We start from the raw sequence: 26486 nt of genomic DNA, 5'->3' as shown, positions 1-26486 counted from the left end.
TCGCAAAATATTCAGTCAAAATGGAGCAGGCGCTGTTCAATAGTTCAAACGTTTCCATGGCACTGCTTTTCAGCGATTTTATTTCGGCAGACACACTTTTTAATTACATAATTTCAGGTTTTTAATGATGAGAATTCAAAGTTACCATTATGATAAATTATCAGACAACTATATTATTATATAACTGATTATCATTCAAAACTTGAACAATTTGAAAAGTAGAAAGGGTGAATACTCAATAATTTACTACGGTAGATGAAATGGGTTTCAACTCATATAAACTTATTAGTATTTTAGCAGGTTCCATGGCACACGCCTTGAAAGTTTATTTTCATTCACTGTGAAGTGTGAATGCGACGAATATTTGGGAAAGTCTATCCTTAACATTTAGGTAGGCCTACTTAGAATTTATTTCGAGATCTACGAACCAATAGAACGACTGAACGAGAACAATTTATTTCCTTTCGAAGCTAATAAATAAATTAATAAATAAAGAAAGCTATGTCGCTTTCGATCAGCTCCAACACACTAATTTACAAATTCTATGATCGAAAATTACTTTTAATTGTGAATTTCACTCTTATTGGCAATTTGTACGGGTTAGCCTACTATTTCTTTTCCCGAAAGAAAAGCAACACTAGCACTCACTCACACTCCAAAGCCCAGGGCAACACTGGGTTCAAAACAAAGGAAGGCAGACGAGCAACTCGAATGGCGGGAAACACTTTCGGCAAATTAATGCTATTGAAGCAGGAATTAAGTCACACGTAAACAAATCCGTCAATCACAAGGTCGGTGGTATAAGGTATTTCTTTCCACAAAGAAGATAATTTTAAAATATTATTTGATAGTTTATTTTAAGCTTTCGCTTTGGGTATTATTTACACGCAAAATACGTATAACTTAGCAACTTGCCCCAGCAAAAGGAATTATCTGATTCCCTCATCTTTAATTGATTCAAAAGTAACGACGATTGCCATGGCATGAGATGTCCTGCACTAATTTGATTGTGCGATGCATTAGTTTCCAATGAAAAATAAAAATTTCGCTTGAGTTACAAATCAGATTTTGTAATTTTTAAAACTTTGTTTGGAATTTACTAAGACGGATTCAAACTTTTAATGGAATCCGGGAAAACGACCATTTTTACTTCTCTATAAAAATAGGCGTGGCCAACTGTCTCGAATTTGGAACAGATTAACCTTTAATGCAACGTACAAAGTTGTCCCTTCATAGTTATGCGACAGTAGTTTTCTTTACCGGCTGAGGAAGTATTTATTCGAACTTCAACTTGTTTGTTGGTTAGGAAAGATTTCACTTGAACGTTTACGAAAGAAGATTTCACCTGAAAGAAGATTTAAGATGTTAAGAAACTGTTATGAGTGGAAAATTCTTTACGTATGAACGAGAAGATATTGTCACGAATCTTTCTTTGCTACGAATCTTTCATTTTAATGACCTGCGAGGCAACCTAAAAGATTTGACTTGAACGCTTACGAAAGTAGATTTAACCTGGAAGAAGATTTAAGCAGTTAAGAAACGGTTAAGAGTCGTAAATTATATAGGTAAGAACGAAACGATATTGTGATTAGTCGTTATCGCACCGAGAGAACCGCACAATGCGAACCGGTTAGTTTGCTATGAATTTTTCATTCTAATGACCTGTTAGGCTATCTGAATGGTCGGCGCGCTATTATTGGCCATCAGGATATGACCTGTAATTAATGCTGTTAATATCGAAAACGTGTATCAAAAATTCGAAATAAGCATATTTGGAGCGTCATCGCAAACATGAGGTACTCACATTTCAGGTGGAAAATAAAAGTTACCAGTTAGCGCTATTTTTTAAGAAATCTTTATCTATATTCAGTCAAAATGAAAAGTAGAAAGGGTGAATACTCAAATCAGTACGTATAATCAGCTACTAAATATGCTAAATATAAAGGAAAAAATCCTCTTGACGCATGATTTTGTTTCATAAATCCATGTTTCCAACAAGGAAAATTTATTTGAGAAGTAAAATTTTGCTCGGCCAAGTGCACGACTTTTCGCACAAAAGATTTTTTATTTAAATTATCTGTTATTTTAATAACATGGTTTCAGGAGAGCGGCTTTAATGACACATAAAATACATTTTTTACTTTCAATTATTAAAAGTTCGCTCAAAAAAATACGAAAAACCCAAGAGGATGAAATCACTCATTTTAGAATAGACATCACGAAACGAACAAATATGTGCAGTATAGGCCTACCTAGTAATTTTTGGCACGAAGACAATTAAGCGTAAATGACTGCTGGGACCTCAAGAAAAAAACATTGTCGAGTCAGACTGACCTATTAAAGTTTCCTGGTCGTTGGCTGGCATGAAGATAACTCTTTTGCCGTCCTCTGTCATCCCCGGCAGGATGATGGTCATCTTCCGCGGTCCTTTGAAGCCCAGCACGTTCGTCTCCTGGGCGCCAGACATAGCGTGTCATAGTTTAATAATTATTTAAAGGAGTCGTTGAATAGTGCGAAACATCATTATTTGAGGTACGGATTTTAAGAACTAGCTAAATAACGCAAAGGGTAATTGGCTGCTAATTAATATGAATCATTGTCAGATGCACTGATGGAAATAAGACGCAAGACATATTACGAAGAGTAGTGCCAGTGAGACGCAAAATATTTCACAAACAAAGGTTGACGTTATGCGACGTACAGAACTGATAAAGCCGGCAGACTAACGCAGAAAGAGCGATCAGGTTTTAATGGAAACACAACACCTAATGCATCACTGGATCTATTTTCGATCACAGTTTGTACCAATTTAGGAGTGACTAAAATAATTACCGAAGACAAATTTCACATGAAGACAAATTCCACATACATTGCATTAAAATGACACAAAAGACTCGAACCATTTGAATTAAATCTATCTGCTCTTATTAATACAGGTGCGAATAGAACACTGTGTGGAATATAAAAAGATTGAGCATTACACAAAAAACTGTCTTGAAGAATCCAATGGTAAATAGGAGAGAAGAAAGAGAGAAAACCTCGCTGAGTCTGAATAAACAGCCCGTGTAAACCAGCCCAGGTTTTGTAACGCGTCTTATTTCTCGGCGACCATTAGCAGAAATAAAGCCCACGACTTGTAAAGAAATAATTAACGAAAGCGAGCAGCCCAAAGGCGGGCTGAGGTCCTGAGTTCAGGGCTTGACATAATGTTACACATATTATGTTACTATGTATAAGGGAATCGGCATGAAGAATTGAAAGCCTGGAAAATGTTTTATGAATAATTCGACCTCTTGATTGTACTTCACTGGTCCATGTCGGTCAACGTTTTGCTTTAAAAGTTACAAACATGGATTTGACATGCCGCAACAAATGGTATTAACATATATCAGAATAGATCAGAAGTAACGAGAAGAATGGAAATAAAATTTTTTGATGGAGTATGATCTAGAACCTGATAAGTGGATGATGAAGTATTAAATGATTTTAGGTAAATTTATTAGGGATCATAAAATGAAATTTTGTAAGGAGCTGGCAGCCAAGTAAAATTAAAAGACGAAGAATATAATATAAATTTGCACAAAAAATTCTGGACAGAAACAATACGGGATAAGGTTATGTGAAAAAAAAATCAAATTAGCGGGGAAAACCTAAAACCATGGAACATAATAGCGATACTTGATCATATACTCGTATGAAAAGATGTGAACAAAAGAAATTAAAAAATGCGAAGAAAACACAGTAACCTGAAGTAAGGGAAATATGAACCGAGTCAGGGGGAACAACATATAAATAGACAAACAAAAATGATTTCCGGAAATATATGAAACCGATCTTAGTCTGTGTTTAAAGCATAAATAAGCAAATGAAAAAGATTCTCAGAAGTAAATTAAATACAAACTGAGTCAAGGAAAAACAAAAGTAATCAGAATAAAATATAACTCAGTACTCACTGCAGTGAATGACAGAGAGCGCATTTTCTAAGAATCAACTAAAACGTGAAGTCACGGACAGACCGACGGACGGACATGACGAGCACAATAGGGCATTTTTTCTATAAATGAGAAAATGCGCTAAAAATAATTAATTCCCCCAATTATATCAAAGTTTTAAGTATTATTATTCTCACATAAACGACTGCTGCGATCTCCAATCTGTTCCGCGATTTTTCGGACTGTTTCTTCTGACAGCCGCCGTCGCCGCTGTCGTAGACGGTGAACTGCGTGCCTAGGAGGTTCGAACGCAACTTGCCACAAAACGACTCGCCCCCACGGGACAGGTCGGTTGGGTCAGCGCTGATTAAATAATTCGACGTCGTCGACTTCTTGCGTTTGCGGCCAGCCAGCAAGAATATCTGTGAATAATTAAATGACGTTTTTCGCTAAATAATAACTGAAAAAAGTTTCATCAGGAGGTTTGAGATTTAATGCATATGTGAAGGTCCGTTTACACCAGCCAAGCATTTTCTGCGCATGCGGCTTCCGAAAGTTTGTGAACAAGATTCATGATTGAGTGAGTAACACAAACTTACGCTGAACAGAGTTTGTGAAAACTGTGCATAGAAAATTGACAGCTGCTTCGCCACCGGTGGCAACCAAGCTAACGCTCATAGTGTTAGGGAATTAGAATTTAGTATGTTATAATTTTGTATTTTTGTAATTTTAGTTTTCAGTTTAGAAATGCGGAAGTTAGATTTGTAGGCTTTAGTCCGTCCTGGTCAGTCCCGCATGTGAACCCACAGTGTCAAGGAGAGTTTTTGAAACTACAGATTTCAAGAGAGTGGTTTCGGAAGTGTCTTTGCTTTAGTCCGTCCTGGTCAGTCCCGCATGTGAGCCCACAGTGTCAAGGAGAGTTTTTGAAACTACAGATTTCAAGAGAGTGGTTTCGGAAGTGTCTTTTATTGCAAGCCTTTGTTGGGGTCCACGATAAAGTACTATAAGTACGGCTGGACGAACCTGGGTGACCCCAGCAATAGGATTCAATGTGCGATGCAAGTTCAATGTAAAACGGCAGCGAATTCTAGCGGCCGTTGCTGAGTGGTTAAAATGGTTTTAACTTCATTTACCTTTATCCGTATAATATTCAACACACTTCAAAGAAATATTCCTATATTTAATGAAATATAGAATAAATATATAGAATAGAAATATTTAATTTATTTGAAATATATATAGGAATATTTAATGAGCAAAGTTTTATTAAATACCCATTCGGGTAAGATTTCATAGTAGTTCACAGTTCATGACACATGATCATTAGTTTGCGCCATAATTCAGCTATTTATAACGATGCGTAGCTTAGTTAGTTATATACGAGTACCCACTTCGTCGTGGCATCAGTCACATTATTTCTTCCTTAAAAAACGAAGATTCTCACATTCTTCGCCTTTACTTCGTCGCCGCCTTGCGATTTACATTCTCACTATTCACGCAGGTGTAATAGATACTTTTGCTTACGTGAATGGAATATCATGTTTGAAATTTAGTCAAGTTCTGAGCTAGGAGTGTTCAATAGCAATGTTGTTATTTTTTAACCGCAAAACCGCTGAAAAAATTGTGCGAAATTTCCCATGGTACACCTCAGAAAGTATAAATGGGCCTCCTGAAATTTATTTCCGTCTCATCACTTCGACGACGAAATATTCTTCTTGACCCTCTCGGTCTGAAGTTGCTCATTTATATACCTGATCTTAGATACATAAGCAGTTATATAACCCTTGCACTTAATTTTTCTACAGCGTTTAATCATTCAGAAATGATTTTGTAAAACCTTTTCGAAACTTTAATTTCAAAGTATGAAGTAAATTCTGATAGTTACTTAATACCTTCCATATTCATTTATAGATGGTAAATATGGACGGTATTTAAACGTAAAACAAAAATACCCAATTTATATAAGTTCGTAATCTACTGAACAAGATTAACTTATCACAAAAATTAATTTCATAAAAACGATTGTTTGGGATCACTGAAAAAACCCTAGTAATTTGAGTGAAGAAATACTAACTTTTTTCCCATCTTCGCGCTCTCTGTGTAGAAAGTAAGTAGGGTAGAGTCCTCGGTCCATGCCCTTCCTGTCCCTCGAGATCCTGCACTTGATGAGCACTCCTTGTGGCGCGGGCTCGAGACAGAACCTCTCGATCTCCTGACTTGTCGACTGGCCTGACATCATCGGGTCAGCTAGTGACGTCACCGCTGCAATACTTGCGTCCTGGCAAGCATAGTATATAAAAAATGTAAAACAGTCCTCACTGCAGTGAGTGACAGAGAGCGCATTTTCTCGTCGACGAAAACTTGAGGTCACGGACAGACGGACAGATAGACAGACAGACAGACAGACGGACGGACTTGGCGAGCACAATAGTGCATTTTTTCCATAAATGAGAAAATGCGCTAAAAATAGCTCTACAATCCTGAATACAAAAAGAAATTTGAAGGATGAGAATACTTTAGACTGTTGTAAATGAAATACTTCCGATCTGACAAGTGGGACCGAACGGGTGACTATAGAAATGCAAAAACGAAGGTAAATTTGTAAGGCGAGGGCACAAAAGACAGTCGCAAGAGGAATGCTTCTGTCCTGGCAAGTGGGAGAGAGTAGAAACGTAAAATAACGCAATGAATTTTACCGAAGAAACGTTAATTTGCAGGGTAATTTGCAGGGTTAATATGCAGGGTAACGTTCAAGGTTCTTGCATGCGAAAAACTTCCGTTTGACAAGTGAAGACGAGAGGGTTACTTAATAGACCATTTAAATACGTAGGGAAATTTGAATGGTAATGAGGATACGTGAATGGACTGGCATGAGGAGGTATTTTGAAACACGTTCATTAATTTGGATGATATTGGGGCAGTTTTTAATGCGACGCTATAATGCCAGAATATTTCCATCATGTGTAGCAGTCGAGAGAATTTCAACTCATACAAGCGAGTTCATCTGACACAAAAAATTTACAAGTAAATAATTATTTTAGAATACTAACTGAGTTCAGTAACTTAAAGCATTTAGAAAAATTTCTTGGTAGGGTATAATAAAAAAGTGTTCAAATATCAATAATATTGGCATTGATGATAACCTTAACCATAACCAAGCCTCACCACAGAGTCGATCCCGAAGGCGGTGGGCTGGCTACGGGTGGGGGTGGGGGAGGGCTGGATCACAGCCGCGGGGGAGCCGTCCTCGGGGGAGAGCGGGGAGCTGGGTGAGGAGGGATGTGAAGAGGTGAGGGGTGGAGGGACATGTTGAGATAACATTTAAAGCAGCGTGAAGAATGAAGAGATTAGTTAATACAATAGGGAATAGAATTATATATTAAAACCCTATAGTGGCTAACGCAATAGACATTGAATTTAAGCGTTTCAGTTCAGTGAAGAAAATTTAATGGGAAATAAATAAAAAAAAATTAACAGCATTGCCGCTCACCTGGTGAGTATGGGCGTCGACTCCTGGTCCTCGGCGTCTAGATCGTCCAGGTCGAGCACGGACGCGTCGCTCGCGATGCCATCTGGGGGAAAAATGATGCCAGACTTGTGGGTGAAGTATGGAGTGGCCGTGGGTGATGAGTAGGTAAAATGTGGGTGAAGAATGGAGTGGCCACGTGGGTGATAAGTGGTTAAAACGTGGGTGAAGTTTGGTGTGGCAGTGGGTGATGAGTGGGTAAAATGTGGGTGAAGTATGGAGTGGCCGTGGGTGATGAGTGGATAAAATGTGGGTGAAGAATGGAGTGGCCACGTGGGTGATAAGTGGTTAAAACGTGGGTGAAATATGGAGTAGCTACGTGGGTGATAAGTGGGTAAAACGTGGGTGAAGTATGGAGTAGCCACGTGGGTGATAAGTGGGTAAAAGGTGGGTGAAGAATGGAGTAGTCACGTGGGTGACAAATGGGTAAACCGTGGGTGAAGTATGGCGTAGCTTCGTGGGTGATAAGTGGGTAAACGTGGGTGAAGTATGGAGTAGCCACGTGGGTGTTAAGTGGGTAAAAGGTGGGTGAAGAATGGAGTAGTCACGTGGGTGATAAGTGGGTAAAACGTGGGTGAAGTATGGTGGAGCCACGTGTGTGATGAGTGGGTAAACGTGGGTGAAGTATGGAGTGGCCGTGGGTGATGAGTGGAAAAACGTGGGTGAAGTATGGAGTGGCCACGTGGGTGATAAGTGGGTAAAATGTGGGTGAAGTATGGTGTAGCCACGTGGGTGATAAGTGGGTAAAATGTGGGTGAAGTATGGTGGAGCCATGTGTGTGATGAGTGGGTAAAACGTGGGTGAAGTATGAATTAATCACGTGGAAAATACAAGTGGGTAAAGCGTGGGTGTGTATTTGGGTGAATTATGGAGTAGTCACGTGTGTAAATCGAGAGTGTACACGTTTGGTAAAATATGGAATTAGCAGCATAGATGATGACTCATGGTAAGGTATTGAAATAAAAAATTTATTTACTCGAGTATTGCAACTACAGGTAATGCATTTAACTTGGGAGCTATGCGCTACGTAGAAGCAATACTTGATTCTTTGAACAGAACAGAAAATGAAAACTAGTTTTTTTAGGGTACAAGTAAAAAAATTACCCTCACAATTAGTTTGTTTCAGGAAAGAATGTATCATAAGAAAGACAATAAATAAATGATGAAATTACAATAAAACGATTTCCGCGGTCGAAAACTAAATCCTTTCTAGACCTGATATCTTAATACAATTAAAATCAGAACGTTATCTTTTGGGCAAAACAAATAGTTATATAGCTTCATGTTGCCCAATAACTCTCACTGAATCGTTTTTATTTAATAATGAATCTGCACTTATGAGATAATTCCGATGCGTTAAATGTGAAAAATGTTCACTGCAATTTCGGAGGCTTAAATCAGCTCGAAGATTAAATGGAATGAAATCAAATTGATGCTTTTCTAATTAAATCAAATATGCATAAAACATCTATTAATAAATAAAATTGTCCAAAAAAATTAAACAAAAATTACGTTAATCACGGCTCACAGAATAATTTTTCCTAAAACATCTAGGTAACGACACATGAGGTATATATTTCACGGAAAATATTTCATCGATGCTTCAAATTACCTTAACGCGAGATCAACTATTCTCTTAAATCCTGAGCTAATTAGCTTTTTTAGTCCAATTATAACATCAGAGAACGAGCTTCCTTTTTATTGGCCGACGTGTTTGCAGGTCAAATTAATTATCAAACAAAGTCCAGGAGGTTCAAGCACAAAAATCCCACTGAAATCCGCATGTCCGGAGGCAAAAGAAGAGATTTCCTTTTCCCGCGAATGTGCAGAAATTTCCAGCGCAAAAAATTCTTGGGGCATTCCCGTCACGGACACCCTGCGCTGACGAGGAGTGAATGTGAGCAACACCGTAAAATATAGAAAATCTTTTAGAATTCTACAAACAAAACTGAAGTTTTCAAAGGCCTGGCCACGCGTGTGGAAAGATGAGCCTCCAGATGTCGAGAAATGAAAACAAATACCTGATTCCACTAAAGGGTAATGGAAATAAGCGCTTTCCGGTAAGCGCCGCGAGCTCAGGAATTAATATGTGCTCTCAGGTTCCATGCGAGAGGCGTTTTGCATGCGGTCCTGAGCGATATTTCGTTGCAAAGAGCTGTCAGGTTAAATTTTACCTTCCAAAATCATGAGCTCCAAATTTTCGCTTGAACAAAACATGATTCTGACGATACGCACGGGAATGTTTAAGTTATATTCTTACGTTAGTTTGATTCGATAATAATGCGGAGTTTCAGTGCAGAGGAATTTCATATCCAGCATCGTTGACTATCAAAGCACAAAACCAGGTTAGAACCCAAGTTGCTTCTCTGCTGAAAATTAACGTCCGGTAACGTGTTTCATGACTCTTAAGATATGATTAGGAGGAAATTATCAGAATCAATACTTATCTGCAATATAAAATTTTAAGTACCGTACCTAATTCAATTAAACAATTTAACCAGTTTTACCGCGTTCCCATGCATAAAATCGGGTCACATTGTAAGATTTATTATACTTAAATTGACCAAATCAATATGCGCATGGATTTTCCTATATATATAGACGTCGCTATACCATGACGCGACCTTTGCTTCATAATCTGAACACAAGATGTTATTATTTGACTCCTGCATAAAACTGTAGTACACCATCTAGCACTAAACATGTTCTAAACAGCGAACCTTGTGATACGCCTCTTCTGACGCCACCCAGTCCAGAGCCCACCGAGTCGCTCTGGCTGAGCTGGGCTTTGAGTTGGGGCTTGCCGGGCTGCGCGCGGACCGGAGTTTGGTTCTTGCGGCTGAGGTTCTTAGCGGCCTGTGGGGGTACGTCCACTGCAGCGGCCACCGCGTCAGGGCTCTGGCCTTCTGTCATGGCCAGCTGCAGCGGACCGTCATAGCCTGCGGTAAGAGAAGGATATTTTGCAGATCATTTTTATTTATATGAGAGAATAATATGAATAAATGAATGAAGTTTTGTCTTATAATGAAGTTTTGTCTAATAATGAATTATTGTCTTATATAAGTTATATTATAACTTCTTCTAATATAGTTAAATTAAACTGTTTATAACCTGATTAGGAACATGGGTTTGGAAAATGGATCGAATTCCGAATAGTTAATATCACTAAAAGCGTCTGGTTACTAGGTTTTTTCGTTCATGAAACAAAATTGATATGCAGAGCACTTCACTCGATCTGCGTGGAAAGACAATTTCAATGTTGGCTATTAAAAATTGTATCTGATTCACAGGGAGATTTTTGTCATGTTTATTACCGATGCGATCTTATACAATTTTCCAATGTTATAAACTTGTACTACAATTATTGGTATAAAATTTGAAATCTGATAGCCAGAAAGAGCATAATTTGTGTCCAACAGGAAAGTTTCTGGCATTCGAATTAATATAGTAGAAAGTATCTTGGAAATTAAATTAATAAATCAAGTCATCAGCCAATTTATCCAAGCAATAAATTTGGAATACCATTTGATTATTAATCTTTACTCGAAAAATAGGTTTCTTTCTACAGATTTGAAATTTTCACAGTCAGAAGCAGCGGAACATCAATGCGTGAAGTGGAGACCAGAACGTTGCACTCGGTCAATAGCTATTAATAGCGCTAAATTTATTACAAGTGAGGTTATTCACGATATTTAGTATTTTATTTGAAAAATACAAAAACCAACAACGAGCGATCGTCAGTGGCAATAAACTCGTTAATGTTAACCCATATATTCTTTTTCAACCTTCGTTGCGCCACATATTAAGCACATATTTTGACTGCACTCAAGTACAGTAAAAAAATATTCAATCTTATATAACTAAAAAATTATTTTGGTGCGCATCAAATTTGCAATCGGAAACCGACAATTTCGTGACCAAATAACGCTTAGTTTTTTAGGGGCTTGACAAAAATATATCTAGTAAATGTGTGTTAATTTTGTGTTAATGCTGCTGCAAACACTTATCATGAACAGAGTATTTTAGAAGACGACAATTAACGATTGATTGTTGATCTATTTTCAATTGATTGATGGTTGGGAATATATCACTAGCGAAGCAGCTTTAACTCATCGACGCTCCGTTCATTAGAGGCCTACGAGGAATGTTATGACAGCCTGCGCGGCACGAACAATTCATCATTGATGCCAATGACGCTTTTTTTCTGCAGGTTTAACTAATTATCTGGCCTTACAAACCCATACTTCAGTCGAGCGTGTTTCCCAGGCATGCAGTTACAACATTCCTAACGTGTTTCCCTGGCATGCAGTTACAACATTCCTAGCGTGTTTCCCAGGCATGCAGTTACAACATTCCTAGCGTGTTTCCCAGGCATGCAGTTACAACATTCCTAGCGTGTTTCCCAGGCATGCAGTTACAACATTCATAGCGTGTTTCCCAGGCATGCAGTTACAACATTCCAAGCGTGTTTCCCAGGCATGCAGTTACAACATTCCTAGCGTGTTTCTCAGGCAGGCAGTTACAACATTCCTAGCGTGTTTACGACATTCTTATACAGTTCCAACATTCCTATAAAGTTACGACATTTCTTGCGCGCTTCTTAGACATGCAGGCCAAATTGTCGAAGTTTAAATTAACTTAAGAGATTTGGTAGCAAATCAGGTTTTAACATGTGTTTCAGATATACCTAACAGTCTGTTAAATCTCGTCTATTCATATTCTATAATCTTATATAAGTAGTCTATTAACTGCCGTTATTAGGCGAGTCTTTGATACAATGATACATGGAAGGCCGATTTCATCCTTCATGCGATTCTGATTCAATTTTTTCCCGGCTAAGCATGAACACTGCTATTGAACACTCCTAGCCCAGCATGAACGCTGCTATTGAACACTCCTGGCTCAGCATGAACAGTGCTATTGAACACTCCTAGCTCAGCATGAACACTGCTATTGAACACTCCTAGCTCAGCATGAACACTGCTATTGAACATTCCTGGCTCAGCATGAGCACTGCCATTGAACATTCCTGGCTCAGCATGAACACTGCTATTGAACACTCCTAGCTCAGCATGAACACTGCTATTGAACACTCCTAGCTCAGCATGAGCACTGCTATTGAACACTCCTAGCTCAGCATGAACACAGCTATTGAACACTCCTAGCTCAGCATGAAGTCATCTGGACTCGACGCTAATCATAATTTCAATGAAAGAACTAGTGGCCAGGGGCACCGACTCGTGTAGCATAAAAAATCAATGTTGTAATCAAGTTGTAATCAATCAATCAGTTCTATAGTAGCTACGAACTTCTCCAATAATTTGTAATTTAGACATGAAATAATCAATAACAAAGGAAATATTTTTCACAATGTAGAGTAAAGGAGTGCACGTTTCATTGTTCCTACACTTGATGAACGTGAGCTTCATTAATATTGGAAGAAGTTTTCTTCAAACAGACATGGGGTTAATCTTAGGGTAAATCCCCTTAAATTCGTCTAGTGTTTGAAAACACCAAACAACGCGAGCTTTGCCCGACGTCGGTAATTACCCCGAGCGAAACATCAAAGCCCTATATAGTGAATTACCCTAGACAAGAAAGGGAACTAAATTGACATCTCATTAAAAACGCTACGTTCGGAAAGCTAACAATTAATACACAAACAATTAATAAATAAATATTATTATTCGATAAGTTTAACAATATCTGGCATCCTGCGTAGCGCAATCGTACGTTTATGCCACCAAGCAGTGATGATGTTTATAATATTTTTAATTAAGCAATTTACAAACTATAAATAAGTAAACTGAACCAATGTACCATAATTGTAATTTGTTTAGGACTAAAATTAGGAGTAATTATCTGAACATATGTCAGTTTCTGTTGTATTAAAATAATTTCACTATAGTCTAGCCTAATTTAATGGTAACAATAGGATACTCGGCCTTTGGAAAGTCAGAAAAACACGCCATAGAGCTTTCTAAAAAACCGAAGCAAATTAAATAATCAAAAGTTTCTGTGACAATAGATTCCATTAGTTATTTAATACTAAAAAATCAAATTTAGCTCTGCGATGAACTCCAAATATTTATATTTAATTTCAGTGCTGTAATTTAATCTTGCAGGACGCGTGTTGACGATAAGTAACAATAAAAAATGGACGTTAAAAAGTGGACTAACGGAAATCGAAACGAATGTAGTCTTGCCTCGGAATAACGACATAATTCAAGTTTAAACACAACTATAGCAGGTAAAATGCGGATGATAGATCAAGCATGAATGAGTTGGAAGTAATAAAAGCAGACCTGACTATTTAAATGCGTTATATCCTGTCTCTGTAGAAGAGACCAATAAGTGATCATAAGTTTTAGAGCAAAAACTGTTTAAACAAGGGAAAAACACTTTACAATCACTTCGTGTATGAGGTGGCTTCAAAAAATTCGTGGAAAAACAATAGTTTGAAAAAAAATCATAGCCATAAGTTTTATTTTCATATGTATGCTTATCTAGGTCGATAAACTTGAAATAAACTGTGAACTCTGATAGCAGCCATTAAGTCCATCGGTGTAAAATTCAGAGCCATGCGGTTTGAACCATATTTGCCTGCTCTCTTTGCTGCTTCAATTGTTGGAAACTGGTTTATGATTCTTCCATATTCAGTTGATGGAAACTGGGTTATGATTCTTCCATCTCCAGTTGATGGAAACTGGTAGTGATTCTTCCATCTTCAGTTGATGGAAACTGGGTAATGATTCTTCCATCTCCAGTTGATGGAAACTGGGTTATGATTCTTCCATCTTCAGTTGATGGAAACTGATGCCGAATGATTTCCTTTCGAAATTCGCGTGGCAAGCTCATTTCTGCCGAGCGCCTTGTGAGGGTGCATTGTCGTGGTGGAAGAGTGCATGTGCGCCCATGCTGCTTCCCAAGATGCGTTTCAGCGATTTTCTTGGAAATTTTATATCAAAATTTCTTCATATTAAACAGCTGCAATATTGCTCTTTTTCCGAGGGAATCAACTAATAAGATGCCCTCAGCATCCCAGAAAATCTTTTCTCTTGAACGCTCAGATTTTTCGTTGCCGGACGCACTTCCTCCCCTGAACAGCCCCTCCTTCGATTAAGTTTTGTCCTAGGAATTGTACTGGTGGAGCCATCTTTCATCCCCGCTTCTGGAACGACTGACAAATGCATTTGTATGCTGATTTATTTGAGTCACTTTAACCATAAACTCGTTCCAGATAGTCAACGATTTGGCTGTTCTTCACCCAAGCCACTATGAATTTGTTATTTGACCTGGCCTCGATTTCGGCAGATGCCAAGTTGCAGGAAGAGTTGTTCTTAAAACAGCGCTCCGCGTTTGTAACAATAATTTAAGGGTTCATGTGAGAACACGTTATAAAACATTGATACAGGATCGTTCTGGTACATTGGCATCATATTCTTTTCATATGATTTTCAGATGTATCCATTTTCCACGAACTTTTGGAAGCACCTTCGAACGCACCTCAATGAGCAGCTTATTTTCCTTTGATTATTTCCGCTAATCGCATTTGTAGTAAATCTAAATTTTGTTCAATCAAGTGCTGGAAACAGTAACAACATTTTTTTTTATTTTCAAAATTGTTTGTTCCGAATTATACAACTTGTCGCTTTTGAAATTATTTCCAGGCACGGAATCTACAACTTGTCGCTTTTAAAATCATTTCGAGGCACGGAATCGGTATCTTTTTCTAGACTGGTTGCACCGCAGCCTGAAAGCAGAATCAAGTCATGAGCGGCACGGCCTGCCTTTATATAGCTAGCAACTCCCAGCGATGGAAGACGGGCGGTCAATTTCTCAAGTTTTGAGGTTATCGCAACAGCAAAGTGACATCCGATGCGCTATTGCCGTCTTCGATGTTCTGCTTCCGCCGCAGAACGCGGGATGCGGATGCTCCTAGTCACGATGGATAGACGGGAGAAATCATTTTTAAAGTAATTGAATATTCTATCACTTCACAGGTAATTTCCGGGCATAACACTGGCCATTCAATTATAGGTGGGGAAGTGAGGAGCTAGAGAGACGCCACTTTTTATCGTAAAAATTCATATGTGCCGTAGCTTCAAGTGCAAGAAGACATATCTTAGAGGAGCAACCGGCATGCGATCAATAATGACTCGAGTAAAATTTCCCATTTGAAATTTGAGTAGAATCTTTCGGGGAAAATTTGATTAAGCGTTGCTTCACTAACTTGTTCATTAAAATTAAATACTGTTAATGACTTTATCGTAGGTACTATATAAAGAGGCTCATAAAGTCTGCACCTCGAATACAATTCAAAAATTATTCACACGGCTCTTTATTCGAATCAACACAATAATTTGCAATAATGATGAGATACAACGAAGAGACGTATTTCAAAATTTATTTTTGAATAAATGTGAATGTCGATTAATGTTAACAACGTTTATTCAATAGCATCTGTTTTATTTAGCTCCAAAAAACTTATTTTGAAATAAAATCTATGGAGTGTCAACACCGACGAAGTTTTTTAAAATTGTATATGACCAGTAACTTGTTATACAGAATGGATCAAGGACATTTTTACTCAAAAAATGCCTCCTCCCTGCATGGATAGGCATGCACTAAAGCTGGACGTATTTGCCCACTCAGATGACCCAAGAGATGTGTGAATTCTCTTATGTACATTAAAGGAGAAGGTTTTGTTCAGGTTCTATTCAGTTGATAAAATATTCAGTATCTTGTAATGAGACAGACCACCTACGACAAGAGCTTTTACAGACGTTGTACTGGGTATCGTTATACTCAGCTGGATATTTCGACTGCCCGATCAAGGATTGTTTTAAAATAAATCATGTATTCTTATTAGAGTTATCCTATTTTTCAATCTGTTAAGTAATTAGCCTATTAAAATCCAAGGAATTTAAATATATTGGCAACATCGGTTCAAAAAAATTTAATTTCACGGTTTATTTTAATCCGTCACGCTTAGGATTAGTCTAAATTTATTCATTGAATAGTTTCTACATGCGAGATGTTGATATTATTATCTATTATTTTCCTCATACATTCACTGTTCTTAACATGGATAGAATGACCTATCCCTACGCGGCTATTCGATGAAGACGCGGAACTTCTTTAAAAATTAAGCAGTATCGCGTCAAAATTGCATCGCAGCGCATATGAAGCGTCAGCAACCTACATGCTCGGATAGTCTGTCAAGAAAATATAAAGTTAGTAAAGGTTAAGTGTCGAGAAGAACTTTGAATCATGTTGTGCAAGGCATGATGATGAATAACGAACGTCGGCCATCACACTGAAGGAATATGCAATGCAATCTGTCAGGTCTGACAGTCTGATATGACTTATGAGAGCTTATATGAATAAATTGCAAATTGACATAAATAAATAAAACATAGAAATTTGCGAAAAAATAATTACTTTGATCTTTTATGGGGTAAACTTACCTTAATGTAATTAAGGTAAGTATAATTTAAATTAATTCCTGCAATTAACTTACCCCAAAAATGTAAACTTTACTTTATGTAGCAATCAAGAAGCTCATTTGAGCTCAAGTTTTATGCGTTCAAAAACCTTTCTTTTGTTTTAAATGAAAAAAAATATGTATGAATATGAAAAAAATATGTAATGAATGAAAAAATAAACGTTTATTAAGTGATAATGCCTGCGTATAGCAAAATAAGATTTCCCCAGATAAATGATTGATAAAAAAAAGGAAATTTTACGACATCTGTCGAATTAATCGGTGAACAGTCCAGCAACCGAAGCAAAAATAGGGCCTGGAATTAAATTACGCCCCAAAATTGCTTTCAGCTTATAACAATTCGACCCCTCAATATGGTTTTGCGATGGACGAATTGTCATTTAAGTTGTAAAAATTAAGTTTGCTTGGTCAAAAACAAAATTGCAATAAGAGTTACCGTGAGACAAAATATATGAGCGTGCGTTCACCGTATTAATAATATACGTTTAAAAATTACTTTTCAAAGACAACACTTCTAAAGAATCCAGTGTTTCCAATGTTACAGATGTACAATAAATTTCTAACTTTATTTTCGAATATTAAAAAAAATTAATTTTTCGAATTTTTTTAATATATAATTTTTTTCAAAATTATTTATTCTGTCAATTGATTCATGCATTGCCTCCAACTTCACATAAGTGTGCAAAATTTCAGATCAATTGGACAGGTAAAAGTGTGTCAAATATCAGTTATAAGATTTGTAACAGACAAAATTATTTTTTCAGTTTTTTTAATATTGAAAAAAAAAATTTATTTCTAAAATTATTTATTTTGTCATTTGATTCATGCGTTGTCTCCAAATTTACGCAAATGTGCAAAATTTCAGATCGATAGGATAAGTAGAAGTGTGTTAAATTTCGATAATAAGATTTGTAGCAGACAGACAGACAAACAACAAGAAGTGAAGTTAAAGAGAAGTGTTGTAAAAAATAGAGAAATTTTCGCTTGCTTATGTAAAATTATTCCATAATAATCCTGGGAAATAGAGTAAAAGCTTGATAAACACGAGGTCTTCGTACGTGGATTTCAAAGCTTCATCGAAAGCTTTATTGACGAGTAATGGAGATTTTAATTTCTGATAAAGTAAGCAACAACATCATTAGAGACGACATACAATTATTTTATTTCGAAAGAAACGCCAGATTAATTATCATTATATCCGATGAATGCATGCAATAAAACAAGTTTTTTCTGGCACACATGAGGATATGAAAAGTAACTTATCCCTTTATTCCTTATGAGAGCAACATAACTTATTATTACAACATAACTTATCCCTTTTTCATAACAAGGAAGTAAAATGTTCCAAAACAAAAGGCTCAATTTATAATTAGTTAACGGACAGTGAACACTGTGAATTCTGGTCCGCAGCAGAAATCCAAATATTTAGTATAACATGAAGACTTATATGGTATATATAGTATATAGTATATAACTTAACCTGAGGTCGAATTAATCTGGGAGCCGGTGGATTTTAGATATTTTGTTTTATGATCATAAAGTCGGATTGAATTTAATGCATGAGAATAAAAAATAGCGGGACGTTTTACAAATCAATATCATAACTTTCTCATATCGAGCTAAAAATAGAATTCAATGTAATCAAGCGCTGTTCAGATCGAACAATTGAGTTTATTATGACGGGATGAGAAGCCTGCAAACATTAAAATATCAAAGGGCCGATTCAATTGAAGCAATTCTCAACAATCAAAGCGGGTTCTACATGATTGAACATACCATTACTATTGCTAATTGAATAACATTATATTCTGTTGATGTAACTGATAGTATACGAGGATCGTCTGTGAGCCAATTCGCGGTATCCAGTGTGGACGAGCTGTTCTATGTAAACATATAGAAACCTATAATTGTGAAGTCAATAAGCCTCCTCCGAAACATAAAAAAAAACATTTCGTGACTTCGTTTTGATGGAACAAGTCACTACATAGGCGGGCGGGGTTAACATCAAACGCAGATCCTCTTACGCAGAAAAAATTTAAAAGAACGAACGGATCGATGACATTAGCTCATTAACACACATTAATTCAATATCCCAGTAATTTGTAAACGGATTTCAGGATTTCACAACTAATAAATTTAATCAAAAGTTGTACGGATCCCCTACGTACGACTTATCAAAACCCATTCTGTCTTTCAATGCGCACTTCCCGAACAATCCCATTTCGCTGCTGGCAACTGATGGCCTTACTTGTTTAATAAACGACAAAAAAACTCGAATGTGACTGCTGCACGACAAATTTCACGAAATAAAATACCACCAAAATAGACCATCTGCAGAAGAATGATTGACGTTCCACTCATTTATCAGGGATCGAAATGATAATTTCTGAAAACACAGTTAGAGAAGGCAGTGTCAAAGCTCAACGGAACCATTACCTGCTTCTTGTCTTTACATCACTAACATCGAAGTTCCCAAAACACTTTTGAGTGAACCCAAGATGGCTGTAGCAGGAGTCCCGAGGCTGACAGGTGGTTCAAACTTATCATTAAAATAACTCCGTTCAGTATTACAACCCAATAACTTGTGCGGCTGAAGGAATTACTATGCAAAGTTGGACCTCTTGTCGGCTAACATAGAAGTAACTTTGTATTTCCCGGGCTACACTTAGAATGAGCGGAAGCAAAATTTTTGCGTTTTAGCAATATATGTTAAAATTTACATAAAATTAGGTTTAAACCGACTCCGCTGATAGGTGTATATTCAAAATCAATAGAATATCTTTTTAACCTATATGTTGGGTAAGCCTTGGCCATAGCAACCGAGAGGATATCGCGTATCTATATCACTGATAGCGCCTCGAGTCGAATTGATATGTCTTATACATCAGTCGTTATTCATTGTTTAAAACTGCTGTAGGTATCCTTCAAATACAATAAAATATTATATCATAAAAACCGTTTTTTTCTGTGTATTCATGCCAGAAATTAAAATTAAAAATTTCAGGCATGGCGAATTTTCTTTTTCTTAGTTATCCAGGAATTTTTGGAGTTCAATTATAACACTATCAAAGATTTAAAAAATAGTACAAAATTTTGTAAGGAATCCGAATTTGCATTTTGATAAATCTGAATGGAACTAAAACATTAATGAATCATAAGCGCACCATTGTAAAATTATATCATAACTCGGAAGAAGGATTGGTTGAATATTTCACACTGGAATTTAAGAATGATTAAATAAAAATTTAGATTGAGGGAATTTTATGAGAGAAATCAAAATCGAATCAAAATACCATCAACAGTTTGCTAAACCAATCTGAAATACGATTTTAGTTACGATAAAGTCATCATTACTCTGATAAAAATATAAGTTGAGATTTCGATATTTTACGCTAAATCCCGGGTTTATGGGTGAAATAAAAATATTCCATTCATGTATAAAAAACAAAATCATTAATAAATATAGCATTCCTCTACCCAAGAAAGTATAATTACGAATGTAAAGAATTACGAATGCATTAGAATGATATGAAGTTCACAGCATTCCAACGACAAAGAACCTTTCTCACGGGAGTACTGTATACGTACGATTTGCATCTCACGTAAAGTGCACAGAGCAGAACGATTAAATAAACTGTGCCTTCATTTCAATCACATTTATCGACATTTTGACACCGAAACGTCGATATTTGTGCAGACAAAAGCACAATTCTGGCGGCACCAGGCCTAGTCCCCGCGTGTTTCCGTCCGAAAATTGGATCTGTCAGGAATTTTGGCTGCAAGGCCTGTGGCTGCGCAGTTGCACACGCTTCATTATTTTAGCATTGGCAGGAGCTGTCAGCGATGTAAGCTTCTGGAAGTGGACCCTAATGCCAACAACGGTGAAAATTGTTGCCGGCTTAGACAATGCATTAGAAGAATGCATGCTGTATAAATGAATATTTATTGTACTATTGGTATCTTGAATTACCACAGTAATTCAGTATTCCGCGGCATAATCAGTGCTCGGTATACGGCATCACAATCAGTCCTCGATACGGCAGCACAATCAGTCCTCGATACGGCAGTAAACGATACGGTAGCTCAATCGTGGCTTATATAATGCGGCAACACAGTCAGCGCAAAAAAAAAAGCAAAAATTATCAGCTCTCTCTCAAATTACTTCCAATACATAAAAAAAATTATCTGACCTCCCCACCCATTTACGCTTCAGTCGCCCGTGTGCGTGATAAGCCTTACGATACGCTCTAGCCATGCAGCTTTATACGTCATATCNGTCATAACCTGCATTACGCTCTACGCATGCAGCTTTATACGTCATAACCTGCATTACGCTCTACGCATGCAGCTTTAGACCCAGCAGCGAATGAATAGATCTCAGGTCAGAGCGAGCAGCAGCTAGTGAAGTGCTCTCCAATGTAGTAGTTACATGTCATCTTCGCCAAACTTGACAGAGAATTGATGAATACTGTGCGATGTAGAAAGTTTTTGCATTTCAACTTGAAGTTTTTCTAGAATAAGGGTAGCTGTTACAATCACACTGAGCGCATGTATATTTTCTTAACAGCTCGAATACATTTCAGTCAGCGCACATATAGCTCTTTAACAGGAAAATTAGAATCTATGCACATTATATCATGAATTACATGGTCGAAAGCAAGTGTTGCTGAATTTGAACCGACATTAATTTTCACCACAATTATCGATGAGATTGTGAAATAATTTACAAAGTCATGCAGACAAGTGTATTTTTAAATGATGATTGTAAACTAAAACGTTGGTGAATAGATATAAAAAAGGATGATAACCATCTTGCAGCGTCACAATTTATCATGGTCTGCATGGTCTGCATGGGAAACAGTGAATACATCGAGGTCATTTGACGGTTCAGTCGCATCGTTAATGCAGAGCAGAAGACCAGATAAATTGCGGTGCCTTGGCATAGAATTTGCAGTAGTTGGCAGATTAGGCAATGCAAAAATTCGCTTTTATTGAGAAGTTATTATTTTAAATGGATCGTGAGTAATTTTTTGTATAGAAATAGTATGAGTGCGATAGATTGAATTCCTCGCGATAGAAAAAGTGCCTAATGTACGAGATTCATTCTCAAAATTAAAATTTTCAAACTTACAATTCGAAACTTCAAAAGCATTCGAAGGCTGGTTGATCCTAACAGCCGCTGTTATTTATCCATAATAAATCGCATATGGCGGAAAATAAACTTAATTGTTGAGTGGACGCCAAATATCATGAATCGCTGGTCAGGGAGGATAAAAGAAATAATTCCTGGAAATTTCAGCAGCATAAAAATTTTTAGGAATCTCCAGAAAACTTAGGAAGAGTGTTGTCATTTAAGAACTATCAATCAGAAGTCCAAACGATAAATGGAAAATGGATTTTCCCACGAAAATTTCTTCAACGTACTTCGAAGAAAGTAAACTGACAAAGTAAATTCGCTGGTTTCGTCATTATATGCTCATGAGCATGAGTTATGCCTAAGATGCCAAATGATTTAAAACAAAATATAACTCAGTACTCACTGCAGTGAGTGACAGAGAGCGCATTTTCTCGTCGACGAAAACGCGAAATCACGGACGGACGGACGGACATGGCGAGCACAATAGTGCATTTTTTCCATAAGTGAGAAAATGCGCTAAAAATGTTTGCCAGGCCTCGCTTGTAAAGCAAAGCAGCGCAATAGTTCAATATTAGCCTGGGTATCTCATCAGCAAGGCAAAGACTGCGAACGCATCGCTTGTAAACAATGGCACTGTGGCTTCCCGATACTCACTCCGGGGCATATGGGAAACGTGGCGTGGCGAAATAAAAAGTAATGTATCGAAACTACGTGTTTAAAAATTATTGAACTGAAAAATATTTACAAAAATTAATATGTTAAAAATAATGCGTAGATCAAGCAATATTTTGAGAAAATGTATAGAAAAAGTAACATATAGGAACGAGCACAATCGATTTTTCCTTACTTTAAGCGCATGCAAGATTTATCAAGAAAAACAAATATTAAATTATGAAATTGAACGAATGCATCACTGATAAAATTTAAAAATGATATTCAGCTGTCAAACTTTGATATATACGAGAAGGTCATGATGGTAAAAAATAGAAACACTGGAATGAATGAATCATGAGAATTTATACCCTAAACTAGTTCTCATATTAAATATTAGAGGAGCTGCGGCTTTAAATAAAGCGTTACGGTTAAAATTAAAGAAAAAACTTTTCTTACATGTCACAATATAAATTTTGAAAGTTTCAATATAACAAACGGCAACTAAATCTCTAAGTGATAGGCGACATCGCTGCAACTGAGAGAGCAGCAACAACACACGAAACAGAGCGACCGCGAAGTCTGTTTTTTCAAGGCTCGTTCCGAAACGAATATTGATGAGCGTTGTGCGTGATGCACGAATGCGGGAAGCTAGTGCCGGAAACAAACGGAAAATAGATGCAACATTCGGAAGCCCAAGTCAACACAGTTTAGACGAGCGTGAATTGTTCGTTCGTTTAACAATGACGTAAGAAGACATGTTGCTGCAAGAAGGGAATAAGTTATTTGTTGCGGCAACCCGAGAGCGACATGAAATCTCCCCCTAGAGGTTAAAGAAAAGAAATTTTATGAAAAGATGCCATAGAGGCAAACATTTTTACAGGAATGTATGGATTATATGCAATAGTAATATTGCGTGCGTTATATCAGTTGAAATTGCCTAACATATTTATAAATCCTGCCTCTGCAACCGTAAAATATCATATTATCAACGAATAAATTTTTCAACAACATTCGCTATGTTTATTTAACAATTAAAAACGGAAAATAAGGTTTGTCCGGAACTAATTTACTGGCTTCAGCTCAGGGCGGATGTCGGAACCGTTAACCGAGCGTAATACTTTATATATAAATAAACTTTAAATATGAATACTTTAACTACGAATATATTTAAATATAAATATACTTTAAATATAAATATACTTTATATATAAATATTAGGAGCTAAAATTTGCCATGACCGCAAGAGTAGGTTCAGGAGAATGTCGTGTCACTCAGGTTCTGGCAAACACCAGTTCGCTGAACCTCTGCCTCCGGTTCTGAGGGGCATGCTTATCATGCATAAAGGAAAGAAAGCTTTCAAATTTAATACATTTACATCAGTAAAATCAATTTCATTACTCTCATGCAAAAACGTGACTAATTTACTTTAGTTTCAAACCTGTATAGGAACTAACAATATAAAAAATTATGCAATCCTGCCAACCATTTTGTTCCTTCGAAAAGGAGTAATTAAAATCGACGCCCAAATTATGCTCCGAGTTAAGACCTCTCTAAAAACAGCACGAAAATAACGATTTCTAAGTGGGAAACTTGAAGTGGCCAAATGAAGGCAATTTTCACTTCTTCAAGCTCGCGAGGTTTTTTCTTCGACAATTTTTATCGAAATCTTCGTAACGTAGCGTTGGCCCGGAACGTAGTTATGGTAGCAGAGTTTTAATTATGAAGTTACTAAAGAAAATCGCATAAAATAGGTCTTAGTTTAAAAAATTATATGCTGTACAATTCAACGTGATAAATACAACCTCATAGTGATGTGGATGCCACATCGCCATGATAGCTGAAAATTTTCATGTTAACGAAATGAAGGAGATGAGTAAAATCAAAGCCAAATTTCATCATATTAAAAAATAAACTAATATGTTAAAAATTTAAAAACTATCGACAAGATGTTCCACACCCTTTTTTGCCACAGGTTGCTAGCATGCAAGGATTCGCCTTAGCAGGAACGTGAAGCACGCTTCTTGCGTTACGTGGCTGAAGCGCTAGCATGCAAGGCTCCGCCATAGCAGGAACGTGAAGCACGCTTCTTGCGTTACGTGGCTGAAGCGCTAGCATGCGAGTCTCCGCCTTAGCAGGAACGTGAAGCACGCTTGTTGCGTTACGTGGTTGAAGCGCTAGCATGCAAAGGTTCGCCATAGCAGGAACATGAAGCCCGCTTGTTGCGTTACGTGACTGAAGCGCCAGCATGCGAGTCTCCACTTTAGCAGGAACGTGAAGCAGGCTCGTTGTGTTATGAGGCTGTGGCACTAGCATGCAAGGTTTCTCCATCCGAGATCAAAAGCCCTGCGACGTTTGCCTTCATATTGCGCAAGTCTTTGACGGAATTTTAGACTGACCCGCTCACTGTTGACAGGTTTCATTATTTTCATCCGCCCTCAACATGCTTAGGTTTGTGCATAGATTGCGGCATTAATTTTCTATGCATGTATCATTCCTCATCAGCAAAACAATTACCCCTAGCAATTCAGCTTAAAACGCCACGAATTTAAATGCACATAATTAAAACGACTTAATTTTTAGAAGTTTGATTTCTTTGCTGTCATGAAAACTCGTTTGTGAAGCTAAAGTATATGTATTCCAAGAAATGAATCCTTTCCCATGGAACAAATCTATTTCTGGCTTTTCAGGACATTATTATACTTTAAATACATTGAATACTGAGATCGGATCGGATTTACGACTTAATATCTTTCCCTTCTGTAATGGTTCAACATCCAGCTGATACAAAAAGCTTTGTCACCGTTAAATTTTACAATAAGAAAAAAAAATTAAAAAATTAGTTTTAATTAGTACGCAGGCTTAAATTTTAAAACTAAATTAAAGGCAATAATTTTATAAAAACTCAAACTATTTATTCACCCATCTTAAACAAAATTGTTCCCGTCTATAAAAAAAGAGCCTATTCCAAAAAAAACCCAGCACCTAAAGAATGTCGAGCGCAGATTATAATAATTTTATAAACATGAAAACTTGAATAATATAACAATGAATAACTTATAATTCATCTCAGGCGTTATTAAAAGGTTGCGACGGTTTATGTGGTTTAACGGAATTCTAATGCACAAAAAAACTATAAAAAACTTAGTTAATCTGTTCCCAGCGTCCAAACAACGATGAAGAACCTGTGTGCTGCTTTTATGAAGACAAACCGTACACCGAAATGAAGTAATTATGCAGCCAACTTATTAAGCGCGCAATGAGGTTTTGATTGTACGAAGAAGTTGGTGTCGATTTTCAAATCTGGACAGGCATGAATCTATTTTATATTCTTACATTTAGTCAATAAAATTATTTGTCATATCATAAAAACAATCACCGTTTATGAGCATAATAATTTGTTTTAAATAATTTTAAATTGCTCATAAGAGCAAACATTTAATCATTCATAATCTGATCACAATCGGCAAAACCAAAAGCTAATATTTCATAGGATGTTGAGTAATCGCCTGCAGTATTAAGGATCAACCAATACTATCTTGAGCCGCTGCTACTTTTTACGGGTAGTACCAGCGACTATAAGATAAGAAATTCTATACCTACTTCTGCGACAGTAGCATAAAATAAAATGTAAGAGTAGAATGCAAAACGCACATGAAAAATCAACCGGAATGTGATGAATCACAAAATTTTGTGCAGACAACCACAGCCTTATAAGAAAATTAAATTACT

At 36.9% G+C, this 26486-nt stretch overlaps 1 protein-coding gene across 1 annotated transcript in view; it reads right to left on the bottom strand.

Annotated features, from left to right (window-relative positions):
• The window catches only part of LOC108673816 (protein king tubby 1), a 54048-nt gene that overhangs the window by 4660 nt on the left and 22902 nt on the right, over positions 1-26486 (bottom strand). Inside the window, exons 5-10 of the mRNA XM_018161690.2 lie at positions 10179-10397; positions 7423-7504; positions 7098-7197; positions 6007-6210; positions 4130-4354; positions 2335-2452 (exon numbers count right to left, since the gene is read on the bottom strand). Coding sequence (XP_018017179.2) covers positions 2335-2452; positions 4130-4354; positions 6007-6210; positions 7098-7197; positions 7423-7504; positions 10179-10397 — 948 coding nt within the window. The remainder of the gene's footprint in view (positions 1-2334; positions 2453-4129; positions 4355-6006; positions 6211-7097; positions 7198-7422; positions 7505-10178; positions 10398-26486) is intronic.

The sequence above is a fragment of the Hyalella azteca genome, unplaced genomic scaffold, assembly GCF_000764305.2.
Source record: "Hyalella azteca isolate HAZT.00-mixed unplaced genomic scaffold, Hazt_2.0.2 contig7695, whole genome shotgun sequence".
Classification (NCBI taxonomy): Eukaryota; Metazoa; Arthropoda; class Malacostraca; order Amphipoda; family Hyalellidae; genus Hyalella; species Hyalella azteca.
Note: the sequence above shows the minus strand (reverse complement) of the source record. Positions and strands in the feature narration are given on the sequence as shown.